Source organism: Xenopus laevis, chromosome 1S (assembly GCF_017654675.1).
Source record: "Xenopus laevis strain J_2021 chromosome 1S, Xenopus_laevis_v10.1, whole genome shotgun sequence".
In the NCBI taxonomy this organism is placed as follows: Eukaryota; Metazoa; Chordata; class Amphibia; order Anura; family Pipidae; genus Xenopus; species Xenopus laevis.
Window position 1 is genome coordinate 165,487,477 of NC_054372.1, and position 22,863 is coordinate 165,510,339.

At 36.7% G+C, this 22,863-nt stretch overlaps 1 protein-coding gene across 3 annotated transcripts in view; it reads left to right on the plus strand.

Moving 5' to 3' along the window:
- Positions 1 to 22,863, plus strand: part of LOC108707234 (multiple C2 and transmembrane domain-containing protein 1) — a 359,140-nt gene that overhangs the window by 79,711 nt on the left and 256,566 nt on the right. For 2 of the 3 annotated variants that reach the window (XM_041580463.1, XM_018244369.2), the window contains exon 2: positions 22,051 to 22,168. In XM_041580463.1, the coding sequence (XP_041436397.1) occupies positions 22,051 to 22,168 (118 nt within the window). Of the gene's footprint in view, positions 1 to 2,691; positions 2,844 to 22,050; positions 22,169 to 22,863 lie in introns of those variants that run through there. The other variant, XM_041580464.1, reaches the window with a different exon arrangement.

Consider the following 22,863-nt stretch of genomic DNA (forward strand, 5'->3'; position numbering starts at 1 on the left):
AATTTGCGCCAATAAGAATAAAAATCCACATCTCGCATATTGTACCTTAAACTGTTATTACATTGCGAATGTTAATTGCGCACTCTTAAGAAATGCTTGAAGGTGTCGTAATCTTTTGGAGCAAACATAAGGACTTTTTCAGTAAGAAGTTTTATTACATTGACTGCGCATTGGCGCAAACTATAAAATTCACAAATGGTCTTCCACTGTTGGAAGTGATAGCTAAACATTTTCATAAAAATCTATATTAAATTCGCATTTGTTCGCCCAAAGGCATAACTTTTCGCATTGCAAATAGTTTTTCTGTTACCGACTTTTATTACATTCTCCCGAAAGTCTTATAACTATGACCATTTTCTTTTTGTGCAAATTGGGTAGCAAACCAATAAGAGCAGAGGTTAGCAAACCATTGAATATGTAACAGATATCACATGGTTCTTTAGCCCACAGGGCTGTGCACCAGCATGAGAAACTTTTAGGAAGTCAAGTGACATTTCCATTATACACTGTAAGAAGTCAAGGCCAGGGACATACTGGTACAGGTATGGGATCTGTTGTCCGGAAACCTGTTATCCAGAACGTTCCAAATTACGGAAAGGCCATCTCCCACAGACTCCATTTTATCCAAATAATCCAAATTCTAAAAAAAGATTTCCTTTTTCTATGTAATAATAAAACAGTACCTTGTACTTGATCCCAACTAAGATATAATTACTCCTTATTGGAAGCAAAACCAGCCTATTGGGATTATTTAGTGTTTACATGATTTTCTAGTAGACATAGGGGCCGATTCACTAAATTCGAGTGAAGAATTCGAAGTAAAAAAACTTCGAATTTCGAAGTATTTTTTGGGCTACTTCGACCTTCGAATGGGCTACTTCGACCTTCGAATGGGCTACTTCGAACTTCGACTACGACTACGACTTCGAATCGAAGGATTCGAAGTAAAAATCGTTCGACTATTCGACCATTCGATAGTTGAAGTACTGTCTCTTTAAAAAAAACTTCGACCCCCTAGTTCGGCAGCTAAAAGCTACCAAAGTCAATGTTAGCCTATGGGGAAGGTCCCCATAGACTTTCCTAAGTTTTTTTGATCGAAGGATATTCGTTCGATCGTTGGATTAAAATCCTTTGAATCGTTCGATTCGAAGGATTTAATCGTTCGATCGAAGGAATAATCCTTCGATCGTACGATCGCAGTATTTGCGCGAAATCCTTCGATATTCCAAGTCGAAGGATTTCAATTCCTAGTCGAATATCGAGGGTTAATTAACCCTCGATATTCGACCCTTAATGAATCAGCCCCCTAATGTATGAAGATCCAAATTATGGAATGATCTGTTATCCAGATGACTAAGAATTCAAGGGACATTTCTGTTATAGATAATTCATTTTGGGGATAGGCTTTCAAGTTTACTCAATACAGAGTTTCTGGATGTCCACACTGGAGAACATGGGAGTATTTCTGTTTATATTTTCCATATAGAGGGTATAATATATAATGGTTCTTTTAATAATTAAGATATTTAATACATGTACATGTATATGTGTATGTGTATATATATATATATATATATATATATATATATATATATATATATATATATATATATATATATATATATATATACACGCAGTGATGTTGCAATAAAATATTGGTGATTGAAGAAATTGGTGTGCTGGTCCATCTTGAACTTTTATATATGAATTATTGACCAAGCACCCACAAGAATATACACGTGGACAGAGTGCGGGTACCTTCGGAATTATTTTATATATATATATATATATATATATATATATATATATAATACACTGTATGTATAATGAGAGATGCATGTTTAGCAGGAATGCTACACCCAGTCTGCACCTATCCCCTCCCAGTGTTGCATAACAAGGAGGCGTGGGGAGTATATAAATCAATGCAAAGGTATTTGTGTTTATCTAAGTAAAGGTGACCAGATATAGCTGGTTTTGGGATATTCTTCCACTGATTGATTAGTTGGGTATTGTACAGTGTAACCAAATGTTTAGATTACTAAAATAACCCTGATCATAGCAGGAGAGAGAAGTGATCTGTCTGTGCCACAATAGTTGGCTGATGCTACTGTAACAGAAAGGTGGAAAGGCATCAGAAAGTCTGGATTTTGCCCAGAAAGGTCTCATGCAATCTCAGGTTGGTCTGCTAAAACTGCTTCCCAAGGGATCTCTATAACTGTCTGAAATTCTGATTTATCCAATTATATGGTGTGACTGACTATAGCTATAGGGCTACATCATAAAGTTGTGCCGTTATCCTGTGTGCTGAATGTGATCAACCCTGCCCTAAATCTAATGTATGATTTAGCTTCGATTCTTTGCACACCAATGACATTCTGTTTTCCTGTCTAGAATTGTTTTGTTTATGGCTTGTCGGCAGTAAATTCTAGAAAGATGTGTGATTATTTCAGATAAGCACGTATTATTTTTCCTTTTGCAACAGGAACAGAAAAAACACCAGTATAATGCATGCATTATGATGAAATCCCCTCAGTGTATCTTTAACATACTGCCCTAGAAACGAATCATTTCCTTAATAGAGACTGAAGTATCAGGGCACCGGCATCAAGATTCAGCTTCTTTCCATTTACTGTGTGCCAGAGGGAAGAAGCAGCAGCAGAGATTGATATCTGTGAGCTGGAGAATAAATCTGCCGCTGGAGACTGTGTAGAGCAGGCAACGCTAGCCATGAATGTAGAGGTGTTACTGTGCCAGGCTGATGATGGTTTATACACTACTGCTGCATTATGTTAGGCTTTTGCAGGCTGAAAAACATCGGCTCTTTGCCATTTCTCAGTGCCCAGGTAAGGACTTTATCTTTCTATGTGTGTCCTTGTTTAGCATGAAACTTAACTTTGCATAGATGTGGTATTAGTACTGGTTATCCTTAAAGGGGAACTATAACAAAAATTACAATTTTATATAAGCTTCATCATACTGAAATAAAGAAACTTCTAAATACTATCAATTAAAAATTCTTTACTGTTTCTGAAATAATCAAGTTTATATTCACGATTCCTCTCTCAGCATCTGTTTCTCTTCATTCTCTCTTCATGCAGCAGTTGGGTGTCAGATATTGATTGACAGTTAGATCCAATATATCTTATAAGGGGGCTCCCTTTCCTCGCAGATGAATAAGAGCTCACTCAGATAACCGATTCCAGTACAAACAAAATCTAACAAAATAACCGCCCTTTGCAAAAATCTTGCATGTAGAGAGACATGATATCAGATGATTTTAATAGAGTGAGCTTCTAGGCAAAAGGAGCCCTCCTATAAGATGTATTGGATCTAAATGTCAACTGCTGCATGAAGAGAGAATGAAGAGAAACAGATGCAGAGAGAGGAATAATGAAGATAAACTTGATTATTTCATAAATGGTACAGCTTTTTTAATTGATTGTATTTAGAAACTTATTTCAGTATGCTGAAGCTTCTATTACATTTAAATGTTTGCGATAGTTCCCCTTTAAGCAACCAGTCTCCTTTTTCGGAAAGAATGCTGGGTGCCTTTTTGCCACCCAAAAGATTTGCAGAAGAAGTGAAGTTTGCCAGGAATTTCAGTTTCTCGCTGCCTCTTTCTTCCTTGTCATATGTTTACTTAAATGTAAGCGTGAATGTACACGTGTAAATGTAAAGCAGCTGAATGTGTGACACTTACTCTGTCTAGGGACAGAGTTTACATAGTGCCCTTAATGGAAGAGGTTAGCAATTGTGGGCTAGGATTATCTTGCAGATTTCCTGTGTGAAATTGTATCTCTGAGAGCCGATTTAATGTGAGCTGCATATAAATGATACGCTCTTCATGGTTCTGTAATATACTTCACTTTTGCTATGACATGTCCTAGCCAGAATATGAATGTAACACCCATCATCCCTCCAGAGCTAGACAAGGGAACAAATATATGTTATGGCTAAAAGAACAGGTCATGCCCCTATGGACTTAGGGTTTAATGGTGTATTTACTGCTAGTTATATATTGAAGGGAACGAGGGAGTTGGTGGTTCAGTTCAAGCACACGGGCAGAATGAGTGTCTAATTTATGAGAGTATGCATTGGAGTATTATATTGTTGGTGTTAACAGAAGTTTTATGGCCAGCACTTATTTAACCCCTTACAATACCTCAATCTAAGTATTGAAGAATTTTTATTCCATTTAGATATAAGATGTTAGATCACACTATGGTTTGTTATATTACTGCAATGTTTTAATAAATCAAGAGAAAACGACTTCTGGAGTCTCAGTAAAGAGGTCCCAATCCCCATTTTCCAGAAACTCAGCTCCTTGAAATACAACCAAAAAGAAACATTGTCGTAGGTAAAACATCCAATTCTGATGTTGGTTCTAAAGACTTAATTAGCATTGATTAACCTGTTTAGGTTTGAGTTCAATTGGGTCTAATTAGACATTTACGCGTATGTCGTTGAAAGTACGCATGAAAATCCGCGTTTATTGCATCAACTCTATCAATTGCACCAACTTGGTGATATATACGCATGTTCATCCGCATAATCGGATTTAACGCGTAAATTACAGCATACGTACTGTGTATTAAAACTAAGTTAAATTCCGCAAGAGAAATAAAAGAATCAAGCAATTGATATACGAGAATGGAGCATATGATAAATACGCATTACGCATCAACAACATACGTGTAAAAATAAAATGTTTCGCATAATTAACGAGTAACGCGTAAGTTACTTCAACTCTCACTCTTTGATTCAACTTAGTATTACGCGTAAGGATACGCAAAGTACACATTAGATAAGTTTAAGAAACTACAATAGATAATTAAACATAGATTTCTCTCAACAGAAGACAACTTTATATTTTTATCTATGTATCTTTATATGTTAGCAAATGATATTTGTTAAGGTCTCATTGATTAAAACAGTCAAGTTTATATGTTGATGTAAAAATCTTACTAATATTGATGATATGTCATTATGATGATTGTTATTTTCCTGGAAAAAATTTTCATTAAAAATTATTGAAACCTATTTAACCCCTTACATTGTCAGTAGGAAACTGCACTTAGCTTGGTAAATAAAACTACCTGATGTAGATGAAGTTGATTTTGCAGGTTCCCTCACAATGCAGTGATATCAGATTGACTTATTTTATACTTCTTCACAAAAAATACATTGAGAAGCTTGAGGTAATTAGAGCCTTTAAATATAGGGCACTAAGCCTCAAGCCCCCATGCAAACCAGTTCAGGTGTTTGTAGTCAAATAACAGCAAAATTATGGACACTTAAAACGTAACCTTTAATAAATATCGTTAAAATTACAAAACCAAAAAAGTATATATACAGGGCTGTGCCCTCAGTAACACAACACCACTACAAAGGAAACATACTCTAGAAATAACTTGTCTTGGAAAGAAAAACAAGGTTTGAAACATTTAAAGGCCAACAGTGAAATCATAATAAAACCTAGCGATAAAGGTGGAAATATCGTTATTCAAAATAGAAGTACATATGTTAAAGAATGCATGAGACAACTAGGGGATAAGAACTGTTATATACAGCTTTCCAAAGATCCCACTAGAGAGTTCCAAGCTAAGCTATCTCAGATGCTGAAGACAGGTTTGGAAAAAAGGATAATTAATAAAGATGAGTTTGCATACATGACGGTCAAATCTCCTGTAATTCCAACTTTTTATACCATTCCCAAAATTCACAAAAATCCCACAAACCCACCAGGACGCCCCATAGTTTCTGGGATTGGGAGCCTGACAGAACCGTCTAGCAAATATGTTGACGAGATTTTAAAACCATTCGTCAGCTGCCTGCCATCGTTTATACAAGACACCACAGACGCAATCAGACGCTTAGACGGCATTTGCCTAGACTCGAAACATCACTTAGCATGTTTAGATGTCGAATCATTATATACTAGTATACCACATGAATTTGGTTTGAAAGCAGTTCAGGACACCTTAATGCAACGTGGACACCAGTACACTGCACACAATGATTTTGTTGTCGAACTTCTTGAATTTATACTAAAACATAACTATTTCACCTTTAACAGTAAATACTTCCACCAGCAAAGGGGGACCGCAATGGGAAGCACGTGCGCCCCTTCTTATGCTAACATCTTTTTAGGCTGGTGGGAAAATAATCTGGTGTTTAATGAGGAACTATCAGAATACACTCAATACATCTCGCTTTGGCTTCGCTACATAGATGACATAGTACTAATATGGACTAGTACCAGTCAGAAATTTCATGAATTTGTAGCGAAGCTTAACACTAACCACATCAATTTAAAAGTAACTGCTCAAATTGATGCAAATACGGTAAATTTTCTGGACATCCGTATTTTTCGTGATAAAACCACTAATAACAACCTAGCAACTTCAGTATATAGGAAGGAGACAGCCACCAATAGTTTGCTTCATGCAAACAGTCAACACCCGAAAAATACAATTTCAGGAATACCGGTGGGACAATATCTGAGGATTAGACGATTATGCAGCACAACAGAAGAATTTAAAATAGAGGCCAAAAAATTATATGCACGTTTCAAAGAACGAGGGTATAGCCATAATGCCCTTAAAAAGGCATATAAAAGAGCGCTTGAATCAGACCGCAACTCCTTATTAATAAATCAAAGGCAAATTACCCGATTAAAAAATAATCATAGTTCTGGATGCGTTAGACTCATTGGAGACTACAGTAAGGAGCACAATAAAATAAGACATATAGTGAATAAACATTGGCACATACTTCAACAGGATACTACATTGAATCAAGCAATAGGAGACCGACCACTGATAACTTTTAGACGAAGCAGTAATCTTCGCGATGGTCTCACTCATAGTCACTATGTACCCCCAGCATCAAGCACCTGGCTGACCAATAGAACTAAAGGCTGCCATAAATGCGGCAGATGTGTTGCGTGTCCATTTATTAAAAAAACTTATTCACTGTTTAGAAAAACTGATAATTGGGAGCATCATATCAAAGATTTCATAAATTGTGACACTGAAGGAGTCATTTATATAATGCGATGCGAATGTGGCATGGACTACATAGGTAAAACGACGAGACAACTTAAACGGAGAGTTATGGAACACGTTGGAGATGTTAGAAATAAAAGGAACACATCAGTAGCCAACCACATAAATGAAATTCACGCAGGTGACATTAAGGTCATGCACTTTATGGGCATTGAAAAAATTGCTCATACTACACGAGTAGGTGATCTTGATAAAAAACTACTACGTAAGGAAGCCGAATGGATCTACACTATGAAAAGCAGGGCCCCTTTGGGACTTAATGAAGGATTTACTTTCTTACCCTTCCTCTGATATAATTAACTTATTCTCATGGTATAATATTATTATTCTTTACATTTTTGGTAATTCTATCAAACAACAGGTTAATTCGACCTGTCATTTGCATTTTGACTCAGTTGTCTGAATTTATAACCCAAATATACGTAATAGTACCTCTCTACACACTCTCCGAGTAATCTAGGCAGGCTATTATACTATTATATAACTCTAATTAAGCCAAAGACAGTGACAGCACAGAAACTGTCAAAATCTCTTTTGCACATGCGCATTTAACACGACAGGCGTCAATAGCCTATGGCAGACATTCAAATTCTGCCCGTCTCATCCAAGTACTGGCAAAATCTGGCTAACGCATGCACAGTTCAAACATGATGGTACTATGGGCAGACGCGGATGACCACTTCCGGTTCGCGCCGCGACCGGAAGTGACGTCAATACGATGCGCGAACGCCGAAAATTCACCGGAGAGGTATTTAAACCGGCCACTGACACCAGTCCAGCACCTATGCCCCTGAAGAAGCCGTTTTCACGGCGAAACGCGTCGGGCAGCATAGGTGGACGGTGGGGGAGAAGCTCCCAACCGTTCCCAACGTAGATAGGCAGAATTGTCTTCTGGGGGATGGGAAAATCAAAGGGAGGGTAAAATCTTAGCTACTAGGCTGCTTCAAACCCATCGCCTTACTAATTGGCATTTTGTCTCTCCACCGCATACCACCTGATGCACCTTTTAATCTTTGTTTTTTAAGGCGAATGTCCTGCACTGCCTGTACTATTTAGAGGCAGTGGGTCTACACGCTTTGTAGTGGTGTTGTGTTACTGAGGGCACAGCCCTGTATATATACTTTTTTGGTTTTGTAATTTTAACGATATTTATTAAAGGTTACGTTTTAAGTGTCCATAATTTTGCTGTTATTTGACTACAAACACCTGAACTGGTTTGCATGGGGGCTTGAGGCTTAGTGCCCTATATTTAAAGGCTCTAATTACCTCAAGCTTCTCAATGTATTTTTTGTGAAGTTGTAATTATTTTTCAAACCTGCGGGTGTATGTAGTACCCTCTGACTGATTTGGCTCATTCTTTTTGATTTATTTTATACTTCCCAGCATTTACTGCAATGGATGGAGAAATTGTAAGGAGATGTTGCTCACGTATTTGTACTTATTACCGCCATTCCCATGAACATGTGGGCGGTAATAAACCTTTTTTAACAAGAAGTAGTGATGTAAGGGTGGGGGTTTGTCCTTGCCCTACTTATCGTATTGTCATATATGTTTACCCCAGGTCAGGGCCATTTTTATAAATGGTAAAAAAAAGCAATTTCCCAGGACCTGCAAGCAGACTGCTCATCTGGTGTAAAAGCTTTATAACACAGGCATTTCAATTTCTTTGGCTTTTCCTTGTGGGATCTGATAGCCCAGTCCAGTTCCAAGCCATCTATCTAGTTTTTAGGGCCAGCAACCCAGACAAAATTCCATCCAATCACTGACACATTATGTCATAGCCATAGTCCAATCGTTCGAGGATGTCCAGCTTAACCCTTTTGTCTACTTCATTAAGCAGAGACCATTTCTTCATGCCCTGCCTTATACTGAAGTCCATGTGCTTGATTGTTGTTTTATCAGAAATTGGGCAGGTTACAACCCATTAGATAATTTCCCTGGTCCCGACTGTAGGCCTGGCTTCAGTAGTTTCTGTTTCCACGATTGGCATTCCAGTAACAGTAAATGGGTAATTCTTTTTCTTCCTTGTGCTTTATGTCAGGAGAAAATGATGGCAGGAATTGCCAGCCTGCAGCCCTTTAGAAATTGTTGACAACTCGCAGCAACCCCTAGCAGCATCTAACAATTGAAGGTTGTCTTAGTTGGCTTTATATATCTATGCCCAAGGCAATTTTTTAATTTTTTAAAATTTTATATGACTTTATTTTTAAACCAGTTTCATTCACTAACCTGTACTGTTACTAAATGCTGAGCACATTTTAACTTCCCCTTGTGTGGCTGATTGACAAAAGCAGGTTCTAAATTGCACCAGTGCAGTAACAAAAACTATAACTAAATTATATTTATTATATTTAAATCTAGATTTATATTTGAGTCATTATGTAAAAAACTAATAATAGTGTAACCCTTTCTTGGTCTTAACCAATGCTTTGGCTACTCATAAGATTTACACTATGACCCCCTCTCTTATACAGGCCTATGAGGTGCTGTGTGGAAACATATACATTCAACTTAGACATATGTTTGTCTTGACAAAGAATTTATTTTTACCTTTCTGTGCTCTGCAGTAGACAACAAACATCAGAGGGGATTCGGGGCAGGTGGTTTATTAAAGATATATAGTGAATAAAGTACTCCCTCTTGTAAAATATAAGGATATTATAAGTTAATGAGGAGTTTCATGATGAGGCCGAAGGCCAGATTCAGAAATGACCAAGTGGAAACATATGATTACATGCAAGGAAGAGGATTGTGCAGCAAACAAGATTAGGATCAAATAATAGAGATGGAACGAAAGGTAGAATTGATGTACTTGACCACCTTATGAATTAAAAAATTAGAATTTTCGAGTTATTTTAATTTGGCTAGGGAATAGTTAAAATTCGATTCAAGTTTTTAGAAAAACTGAATTTGAATTTGGAAATTTATCATGTACTGACCCTTTAAGAATTCGAATTTGACTATTTGCCACCTTAAACCTGTTTTAGCCTATGGGGGATGTTCTGGAATCAGTTTGGAGTTGTTTGTAGACATTCTGAAAATCTAGGTTTTTTTTGGTGAAAAAACTTAATTCAAATTCGATTTGACTTTGATTGGAGTTTGTGGGTCAATTCCATTCACCCGAATTTGAAAAATTAGATTTTTTTTTAAGGATTTTGATTGATCGTATTTTTTTTTTTTACATTTTGAGTTCATGGTTGTTCATGTGAGTTTATGAACTCAAAATTCGACCCTTGATAAATCTGCCCCTTAGGGGCTATTTACTTAGCTCGAGTGAAGGAATAGAAGAAAAAATACTTCGAATTTCGAATGGTCGAATATGGCTACTTCGACCATTGAATAGGCTACTTCAACTACGACTTCGAAACGAACGATTCGAAGTAAAAATTGTTCGACTATTCGACCATTCGATAATCGAAGTACTGTCTCTCTAAAAAATACTTTGACCTCCTAGTTCCCCACCTAAAACCTACCGAGGCCAATGTTAGCCTATGGGGAAGGTCTGCATAGGCTTCATTAACAATTTTCTGATCGAAGGAAAATCCTTCGATCGATGGATTAAAATCCTTCGAATCGTTCGATTCGAAGGATTTAATTGTTTGATCAAACGATTATTCCTTCGATCGTAGGAATATCGCTAAATCCATTGACTTCGATATTCAAAGTCGAAAGATTTACATTCAGCAGTCGAATATCGAGGGTTAATTGACCCTCGATATTCCACCCTATGTAAATCTGCCCCTTAGTGTTACTGTTTTAACACAGCAACTGATACATTAGGATTAATGCTTCAGCAATACGTTAATTGCATGCAACGAGCAGAAGCTGTGGACAAACGAAAAACGCTGAGTTTAGTAGAAAAAAAGTAGTTTAATTTGAGAACTGTATTGATCTTCTGCTAAAGGTATTAAAGCTCAGGCTTTGGGAACTAATGTGCAATGCAAGTCAAGTTTACAGGCTTGTAAATTCACGTTTTCTCTGTAAATATTGTTTTAAAAAAGTATATTGCCATGTAATGCAACTGTATCCATGAATAAACAAAGGCAAGAAACTGAGCTTGTCTGTGGAGAAATGGCTGTGTGTCCTGCTGAATATTAATGTATACAGAAGAGTGTACACCAGATAAAACCATATATCTTTATTCCATTACCAACATTAAAGACCAACTGATGTGCTTCGTCCCACAAGGGATGAAATGATAGGCTTCATAAAATTGGTTAATTTAACATAATATAAAAAGATGCTTACAGAAAATAAAGTCAAGTAAATTGACCTTTGTTCTTACAAATGAACCCTTAAAGGAAAACTATACCCTCAGATCAATGTAGGTCTCTATAAAAAGATATTGCATAAAACAGCTCATATCTAAATCCCTGCTTCATGTAAATGAACCATTTTCATAATAATATACTTTTCTAGTAGTATGTGCCATTGGGTAATCATCAATATAAAATTGCCATTTTAAAAAATAAGGGCCACCCCCTGGGATCGTACGATTAACGGTGCACACAAACATAACAACAAACCATACTTGAGCCAATTAACAGACAGAGTTGTGTCTTTTGCTTCCACACGTCTTCCTGTTACAGTTAGAGCTGTAGTATTTCTGGTCAGGTGATCTCTGAGACAGCACACAGACCATCAGGAAATGGCGGCTCAAGGCAAGAGATGTAAAAGGGAAAGATTTACTTAAATATATATTCCAGTTTGGTAAGATTCTTTAATATGCCACTTAATATGATATAAACTATCTGTTGCTTTGTGTTGTGTTTATTTTGAGGGTATAGTTTTCCTTTAATGCTGATTTATGAAAAAAGACAGACTTCATGAAGCATAAACGTAACATCCTGGAGCATAACACATCATCATATATTCTAAAATCTCAATTTATATTAGCTTTCACTAGTATTGAACCAAATACCCATACTTTACTGACATATATTAAAATACATATATCAAACAATATATATGAAATATATTATATTGACCACATATTAATCATATATTTACTGGTGACTAGAATGGTCATATTAAGGGCTCATTCATACCTCCCAATATTTGAAAAATACAAAGAGGGACAAAAAGACCTACTGCACATAGCACGGCATAAAATAGACCACGCCCATTTTATGGCCACACCTTCTAATTACAGTGTCAATGTTACAAAATTTGGCAGGTTATGAAAGTTTGAACACATTTCTTTGAGTTTTAGGGCCATCTTTTATGTATTATAACAGTTTTGCTAATGAAGGTGAAATAAGCTGTGACACTCCCCCAAGAGACTTGCTTTTATTATTTACAAGAGAGACTTGCTCTTATTATTTACAATTGTATCAAAGTGCAAGTGCTAATTATTCTGGGTTCCTTGCAAAAAGCATCTTATTTAGTTAAGATTTAGAAACTCTTATTAGTTACAATGATATCAAAATGAAGGAAATGGTACAGTTGGGAGGTATGCTCATTTACAAATGTATTAGTGGAAAAACCAAGAGAGATGCAATGCAGGAAGTAGTGTTATTACATTATGTTACACATCCAGTCACTCCAGCCTTTATGGATAACATTTTTGGCTAACTAACTGAATCGAAAAAAAAACTAATTTCAATGCAACCACAAAGTTAAGCTATATTTCTTGTTAAACCAATTAAAATTATATTCATTCCTGGATGTATGCAACATGTTTATCAGGGTCTGAATTCATCTCTGTATTTCTAATATCCAACTCCGAATTCCTGAATGGACCTTATTTATGAAGCAAAAAGGCAGAAAAAATAGGATCGGGCAAAAACTTTGGAGCTTTCCTCTAAAACTTAGAATTGTTCGCAGTTTTCTGGAAAAAAAAATACGATTTTTTCGGAGTTTTCTGAGTTTTTTTGCTCCAAATCCCCAAAATAATCGTATATCGGTATAGACATCAGTGCAGACACTGGGACCTTCCCCATTGACTTATACAGGACCTGGAGTGCTTTTAGATGCCGGGGTTTCAGATTGTAGTCCTGTTTCTTGCATGTTATTCAGGTAGCAAGGAATTGCAGAAATACTCTACATGGGTGGCTTCTTTGAGAAATGTTAAAAAGCCTTTTAGATATTGGACAGGCCAGCTCAGAGAGTGTTATTAATTATAATATGGATAGTGTTCACTAAAGCTAGAATAAGTGACATTTTAGAATTTGCATTTGCTAAATTATGTGGCATTTCCAGAGCCTCCCCTGCAATGAAGCAAGGAATACAATTAAATGTTTTGTCTCTTCAAGTGCTCTAGTGATATAGCCTCCCCCAGTCACAACAGAAAAGGTAAGGGTGGTTGGTGAGGGGGGTAACAACTAGAAGGTTGGGGTTGATGTGATACAAGTAGAAGCCAGCGGGCCCCAGTACTCAAGGTTTGGGTTCCCTTCCATGCTGCTCCAATTCTCCAAACACCTTTGACCTCTGTCCCCTGTATTTCCAAACCCCTTTTGTGGTTTTGTGTTTTGGCTCATTCATATTGCAATGCTATGTTTCATTTTTTGGGAAACAATGTAATTCTTTATGCCTGAGGGGTCACCTTAAGTCTTTTATCATGACTACCACTGTGTTACCTTCAGTTTCTCTAGCTCAGGAGTCTCCAACCTTTTTTTTACCCATGAGAAACATTCAAATGTAAAAAGAGTTGGAGAGCAACACAAGCATGAAAAAAGTTCCTGGGAGTGCCATTTAAAGGCTGTGATTGGCTATTTTGTAGCCCCTATGTGGACTAGTAGTTTATAGGAGGCTCAGTTTGGCAGTACACCTGGTTTTTATACAACCCAATCTTGCCTCAAAGCCAGGATTCCAAAAATAAGCACCTGCTTTGAGGCCACTGGGAGCAACAAAGGAGTTGGTGAGCAACATGTTAGAGAATTTAGTCCAAATTCGATTCAAATTTGAAAAAAAGTTAAAAAATTTGAATATCGAAATTTATCATGTACTGTCATTCAACTTCGACCATTCGCCATTTACAACCTGCCGAATTGCTGTTTTAGGGGGACCTCCTAGAACCTATTTGGAGTCAATTGGTGGACTTTATTAAATTATAGAAGTTATTTTTTTCGGATTCGTACGATTTGAATTCGTATGAATTCGAACGAACACGAACTATTCACCTGCAAAAAAAACCCCTTCGTTTTTATTTAATAAATTTCGGTTGGCATTTCGAAGTTTTTTAAATTTGAAATTCGACCCTTGATAAATCTGCCCCTAAATGTGCTAGCCAGTACATGAAAAGAATAATGTTTGTGTTAGTTCAGTGGACAATACATATTTAAACTTCGGGTGAATAGGCTTTATTCGAATCGTTTGATTAGAATTATGAACGTCTTCTCTAGAATTCGAATCGAGGGATTTGTCGCAAATAACTTTTTTTTCTTCAGAGTGCACCAAATTATTCCAAATAGGGTCTAGGAGGTCCCCCATAGGCTAAAACAGCAATTAGGCAGGTTTGATGGCGAATGGTCAAAGTCGAAGTTTTAAAGAAACAGTATATGATAAATTTTGATATTCAAAATTTTTTAAAAATTTGAATCTAATTTTGGACTATTCGATAGTCGAAATATACTAAAAATAGTTTGAAAATCGATTTTTTAAATTCAAATTTTCACTTCAACCATGGATAAATCTGCCCCTAATATGCAGGGAAGAAATGTTCTATGCCCATATAAGGAATTCTCTATTCAACCTGCACCACTGTGCATACATTAATGCTATATAAATATTAATAATAAATATATATATATATATATATATATATATATATATATACATACACACACACACACACACACACACAGGTATGGGATCCATTATCCGGAAACCCGTTATCCAGATAACTCCAAATAACAAGAAGACCATCTCTCATGGATCAATTTTAATTAAATAATTAAGGTTTATAAAAATGATTCCCATTTTTTCTGTAATAACAATAAAGTACCTTGATCCCAACAAAGATATACTTAATCCTTAATGGAGGTGAAACAATCCTGTTGGGTTTATTTAATCTTTTAATTATTTTTTTAGTAAAATAAAGCAGGGTGATCCAAATTATAGAAAGATCCCTTATCCAGAAAACCCCATGTCCTGAGCACAGGCCCCATACCTGTATTTTCTTTTTTTAATTAGCGAAGTATATGTGGCTCGGTAAAATGAAAGAATGGGTACCTTTGCATGGCAATGTGTACGAAACAGTATTTATATAAACACAGAGATAAAATTTGTTGAAAATGAGCAATTGTATGGGTGCAAAGAAAATAATACGAGCAAAATAAACAGCTGTAAAGTCACTTTGTTTTTTAGGCGCTGTCAAATTTATATACATGATTAATTTGCAATTTATTTGATTATAATAAAAACATTGCCAGGAAATGGCCTAAAGAACTGCACTTTTTATGATTCTCTAATTTGCTGTGCTTATGTAAATTATTTTATTTCTATAATATACTTGCAAGAAGAGAGCGACACCAAGATTACTGTAATTAATGAAGATTATGCTGAGAACATTTTTGGATGTTTATTGCATTACTGAATAACATATGGATGGTCGAGCATTTGCACTTTCTACAGTGAATTTGCTCTTATTAAAGAAGAAGGAAAGCTACTGAAGCAGTTTATTGCCAATAGATTAGCCACAATAGTACAAGCTATAACACTGTATTTATTCTGCAGAATGTTTTACCATACAGCTCTAGACGCTCTCTCTGTTTTATTTATATTAGCTTGGTGTGACATCACTTCCTGTCTGAGTCTCTCCCTGCTCACTCATAGCTTTGGGCTAAGATAGCAGCAGGGAGGGGAGGAGGGAAACGGGAGGGGGAGAGGGAGCAAACTGAGCATGCTCAAGCCCTAGCCCTGGAGGTTTAAGCTGAAAGAAGGAAGTCTGATACAGAAGTCCATGTTTACACAATAGAAGGAAAGAAATGCTGTGTTTCTTTTGACAGATGACTCAGAGCAGCATTACTTTGAGGGTTTACTAGTGTATTTATATAGATCTTTCTGATAAAGTTTACTTAATTTCAGCCTTTCCTTCTCCTTTATTGGCAATTAGAGACATGTTGTTTCTTTACAGGAACAAAACAAGCAACCGCAGAAGGGTATAACATATGAAAAGCACTTCAGCTTCTTTTTGTGAGATATCTGTAGGAACTTTAGTATGTATATAATAAATATTGCTGCAATTGTACCAATCTATTGTACTTTGCTGCAGAATATGATGGCGCTTTCTAAAAATGTGTTAATAATGATAATACAGAGAGTGCCTACTTGTGTTTCTGATCTAAAATCCCACGTGTGATTGGAACCTCCATGGATCTAAAAGCTATTGTACTTCTCACTGCCTAAAGTCATTACATCTCATAGACAGATTTGTTTCTGCTCTCTTGCTCTACAGTTCTCATGAGCTTTCTCGGAGCGAAACAAATTTAATGGAATGGGTATACCTCCAGATATCGATGGGTTTATCAATGCATGTTCTGTTGGTCTAATAGAGAGTGAGGAAAAACAAAAACTAGTATGTTACAACATTTTGAAAGAAAAATAATTTTCATTAATTCAAATTGAATAATGCGAGGCCTATTCATCAAGCTGCATAACACTTTCTTGTCTGACCTTATGACTTTCACCTGTATTTCCAGGGATTGGGTGGGTTACAGATATCAGGTCCCTTACCTATGCATTGGTTTAGGCAAACGTAAACACTTTATTTGGTGACAGTATTCTTTATTTGAAATACTGTTGTTGGCCTTTAAACTGAATGATATTTATTTAATAGCAGCGGGAGAGCCTTAAGTGATATTATTGTCATCAGCACCTGACAACCAATATTTACAGCCATATAAATGTTCAGAAGGAAACATGAAGGGGCCAATTCATTAACTTCGAGTGAAGGAATAGAAGAAAAAAAACTTCAAATTTCAAAGGTTTTTTTTGGCTACTTCGACAATTGAATGGGCTACTTCAACCTTCGACTATGACTTTGAATCGAAGGATTCGAACTAAAAATCATTCGACTATTCGATAGTCAAAGTACTATCTCTTTAAGAAAAAACTTTGACCTCATAGTTCGCCACCTAAAAGCTACCAAACCCAATGTTAGCCTATGGGGAAGGTCCCAATAGGCTTGCCTAACTTTTTTTGGTCGAAGGATAATCCTTCGATCGTTGGATTAAAATTGATATTCGAAGTCAAAGGATTTTCATTCCCCAGTCGAATATCGAGGGTTAATTAACCCTCGATATTCGACCCTTGATGAATTTGCCCCGAGATGTCACTCAAGTTTACAAATAAATATGATTTGCCTCTGGCAGCAGCACAGAGACTAATCTAAGCTTAGCCACCAGGAACGTTCAATTTGGTAACAAGAGACAGTAGCTCACTTGGTACCTGTAGGATGATAAATTGATTGCTGTGAAATGCGATGAGTAAATGCAAAGTACATTCAAATATGATACTGAATATTCCACTGCTAACTGCAATAAAGTTCCAGTGGAATACAGATAAAGGAAGACAAATTAGTTGCAGAAGTGAAAGAATAGCTTTAGAATTATTGCTTATGTGGCAGTGGACCTGTGGAGCTACACATGGCTTTGTTCTTAATAACACATCAACACACTGAGACAGAAATATAAACTAGACATGGGTAGGAAAAGCACAAAAGCAGCTCCCTCTAAGCCTGACAAAGTTATAGAAATATAAGAAACACGGAACATGTTGATGGAAATTGCAGTAATGTAATCAAAATGTTTCAACTCTGGCTTTGAGTGGGTTCCTATATATACTGTATCTGCCTGCAATGTCTTTCTGTTTGTTTATCCACTTCTCATTGCTGATGGTCCAGTGATTGTGCACAAGGGTCCTTTGTTTACTGTCAAGAGTTTTACCGTTTCCTTATTCTAGGATCATTTGGTGCCTTTTTCAAATATAAATCATACCCTCTTTGACTTCCATGACTAACACATGTACATGTATATATTGTATACCATTTTTTTTCAAGTATACATTTAAATGAGAGCTGTCATACTGGTTGTTTGAGGCATTCTCCATAGACTCTAACAAAAATTGATCCCTGGTCTGGCCACGTAGCATACTATAGAATCTGCTAGTGAACCCAGTTGCTGATGAGCTACAGGTATAGGATTGGTTATCCAGAAACCTGGTATCCAGAAAGCTCCAAATTACGTGAAAGTAATTTTCCATCAAATAATTAACATTTTGTGACATATTTCCTTTTCCACAAGGGGGGTTGTGGGAGCACCCGCATTGCTAAGTAAAAATATATATAAGTATAAGGGAAGTGCTACTGGCATATCCAAATGGGTCAGTGCACATTCCCTGGGCCCCTGTCTAAGTAATTCAGTAGATATGCAAATGCATGTGTTAACAAAGACAGGGGTTTTTAGTTGCAAAGTTATGATCATAAAGTTGAAAAGCCACCATACCACGTCAAGGTAAACCCCATATGGCGGTCCCTAACTTGTTTACCTACCAGTCATAGTATTGAGGATCCTGTGTCTCTCTGCATAATAGCATTAGTATAGTAAAAAGTAAAAGTCTGCTGAACCTTGGTTTCTGGAGGGCTAAATCCTCCCCCGCTGCTGAATTGCAGCTTTTAAGAGAGAGTGATTGCCCAAACCAACGCCCATTTTTGACAAAAATGTATAAATATGGTGCAGTTAAAAGCATAGGGCCACTATTAATTAATAGGGGTGGGTATGGGGGGTGCTACAAGCCACAAGAAGCTTAGCCAAAGCTACAGGCTGTAAAAGCAAATACACAATGGTGGTCCTATGCTTTTAAATATGGGCGTTGGTTTGGGCAATCTCTCTCTCTTAAAAGCCTTAACTGGCGGGGGAGGATCTAGGCTCCAGAGTGAAACCAATGTTCCACAAACACTGAATACAGGTAATGCTATTATGCAGAGAATTGTCTTTTTATATTATGACCTGAGAATAAACAAGTTAGGGACCGCCATATGGGGTTTACCTTGACGTGGTATGGTGGCTTTTCAACTTTATGATCATAACTTTGTAACTAAAAAACCCCTGTTTTTGTAAACACATGCACTTGCATTTATATTGAATTACTTATGAGACAGGGGCCCAGGGAAGTGCATTGTAAGTAGCACTTCCATTATACTTAAATATACTTTGATTTAGCCTTAGGAGTGCTTCCACAACCCCCCAATTTTGTATATTTCCTTTTCCCCCTGTAATAAAACAACAATACCTTGTAATTGATCCCAACTAAAATATGGTTTATTCTTATTGGAGGCAAAACAATCCTATTGGGTTTATATAATGTTTAAATAATTTTTAGTAGATGTATGGCGATCCAAATTAAGACCCCTTATCTGGAAAACTCCTGGTATCAAAGCATTCTGGATAGCAGGTCTCATACCTGTATTATAGTTTTTTGAGGTTGCAGTAGGGATGCATACAAATACCATACAAAGTAATACATGTGCACTAGAGATGGGAAAATAGAGGATTGTAGTCCTGCCTGTTGTGGAACTCGGCTTAATCCCAACACCATCAGATTTTTAATCCCAGTCCAGGTAGATTTTAATGTCTCCAGACTATTAGAAGTTTTAATCTTTCTGTTCATTTCCTGTTTTCAAATTGCCTTTGATAAGTGAGTAAGAAATGGAGCAAAGGGCAATCCATGGCAAACAATCAACAGGCACCATTTACAAATTACCTATTTGAATGCAAACAACATAATGTCTGCTAGAGGTTACTAGACCTGGTAGTGGAACTACTTAATTTTCCTTTTCCATGTCACAATTTGTAGCATCTGCAGTGTTGACATGGAAATACCATTACTGTTCTGGGTGACAGGAAAGTCAATGTGTATTGTTCCTGATTGTGCAGCATGGAAAGAGTTGTAGGAGATTTAAACCCAAACCACTGGTGGGTGCCAGATTGTTAGGTGTCCTTTGTTATGTATCCCCCCCCCCCCAATGACACTAAGGGGCTGATTCACTAAGGGTCGAATATCGAGGGCTAATTAACCCTCGATATTCGACTGGGAATTGAAATCCTTCGACTTCGAATATCGAAGTCAAAGGATTTAGCGCAGATAATACGATCGAACGATCAAAGGAATAATCCTTCGATCGAACGATAAAATCCTTCGAATCGAACGATTCGAAGGATTTAAATCCAACGATCGAAGGAATATCCTTCGATCAAAAAAACTTAGGCAAGCCTATGGGGACCTTCCCCATAGGCTAACATTGACTTCGGTAGCTTTTAGATGGCGAACTAGGGGGTGGAAGTTTTTTTTAAAGAGACAGTACTTTGACTATCAAATGGTCGAATAGTCGAAGATTTTTACTTCGAATCCATAGATAGTCGTAGTCGAAGGTCGAAGTAGCCGATTCGATGGTCGAAGTAGCCCAAAAAAAACTTTGAATCCTTCACTCGAAGTAAGTGAATTGGCCCCTAAATGCCATTCTTTTACCAGAAGCAGTAACTTGCCCTTAAAAAGCAACATTTTGGCCCAGGGTACTTTAGCATAGAGGGTGTCACCACCATCTTCTTGGTTGCCTACAGGTATCCCGTGTGCCAAATAGCAAGGCACAAGTACAGTACAGCAGCAACAGATTAAATCCTGTACTGGCATGCAGAGTTGAATATTTATTTATTGTATACTTGCAGTTCAGCCATTACACTGGTATCTTAGATTGCTAAAAAAAATAACCCTCTGCACTAATCATTTTAACAGAGTTTAAAATTAACTAGAATGCAGTATGAGGCAGTCCAAACCTGGAACTACATGAAAATCAAGATAAATGAACAACTCTGCTTGATATTTGCTTCTAGTGATTATCTGCAAAGAAGAAACCTGAAATAATAAACAGAGGAGATTGAACATGGAGACACAGTAAGGGCAGGATTTGAAGCAAGGTGATAGTGGGTGGGCTTTACACAAGAATCAATTGTGTATTCAGCCAGAGCAAGGTGAAACTTTATGAGTTAATGGATTATACTGGTGGTTGCTGTCATGAACAAAAACAGATTAAATACAGTTATATAAAAAGATGGATCACTGTCTTTTTCTTCTTTGTCTTAAATGCATGCTATACATTTCAACGACAAAAAGGGCACAGAAAATGTTCTCCATCCATGTGATTATACTGTAAATTGCCTACAAAAAATAATTGTAAAGAGAATTCCACCCCCCCAATATTTTATAAATCTAGGAAATAGAAAGCCCTGGACCAAGACTAATCAAAATTAGCATGCCACCCTGTCAACTACGTGTGGTGCCATATTGGAGTCATCATTTTAGATAATTCTGAATTGGTGCTTCCTTTACCTCTTTTCCCACTAAATTGCCTAATACTCATAAGCACGTTAATAGCCTGCTCCCACTGTACATGTGAGTAACATCAACCAGTATCAGAACAAGGGATGTTGTGTCCTTCTCGTGTCTCACATTCAAAAACTGTAGAACTAATTGGATAAATCACAAATTCCTGACCATTCAGCAGCGAGACCAAGGGTCAGGAGAATACTTTTGCTCTATGCTTTGAATCGTGCTGCGGACGGTTGTGATTCCAGTCTTATTTTTAGGACTTTTAATAAGAAAATAGGTTTGTATAATTGGGAGATGTTGCCAACTTTCCCTACTCTCAATTGACAGGTTGAACCCCAGTAATATGGGATCCAGCAGTTTTTGTATGTCAGAACATCACTGTTCAGGAAGATCTGGTTCTTTGCAAATCCATGCACAAACTATGGCTGGATGTGGACTTTTATTAGAATACTGCCGTTTTACTATGTTACATAAATACACAATGATATCACAAGTTCCTATCCATACACCTTGCTTATAAACCTTTGCTTTGTATAAGTAAAAATTACTGAACCAGACAAGGCTTCAATTGTGACAGAATACAGATAAATGTAAAGTTAAAGTTGATACATATACTGTATCTGTATTCGTGTGACTACATCTTTGTTGCATTTTTCAGAAGAACAACAACAACGTGGGGACATGTACCACTGACTATTTATTCCCTAATCTCGGAATGTACCAGCTGGATGTCACATTGAACAATGGGACCAATTTAGCAGCACGTGATCGAGGAGGTACTGTAATAATATGGTTATTGTATTGCTGCACTAAATATGAGTGTTTCCATGAATATATTGCTGCACATGAGCTGTAATAGAAGAAAACTCTGGTTGTCTATCAACAATTACAGAGGTTGGTGTCTTAAATACTCAAAATGCTTAGTTGCAATACACAGTAGAAATAGGTATACGTACATTGAATGTTATGGAAATATTATTTGGGGAGCAGTTTGCTTATCTAAACAGTTGAATTGTATGTTAGATACACAGTCCATGTGATGCATGTATCACAAATATACACTTATTATTACAATAAGGTTATTGTAATAAAAGGGATTGGATAGTTTTAGCTGAGAAATAGACTCTCCAGACTGAGTTTGTTTACACTCCCCTTCTTACTTTCAATTTGTATATATTGAGGTAATACAGGTATGGGACCTATTATCCAGAATGCTCGGGACCTGGGGTTTTCTGGATAACGTATCTTTCCATAATTTGGGTCTTTATGCCTTAAGTCTACTAGAAATTCATTTTAACATTAAATAAACCCAATAGACTGGTTTCCTTACAATGAGGATTTCTTATATCTTAGTTGGGATCAAGTACAAGCTACTGTTTTATTATTACAGAGAAAAAGGAAATCATTTTTTAAAATTTGGATTATTTGGATAAAATGGAGTCTATGGGAGACAACCATTCCATAATTCGGA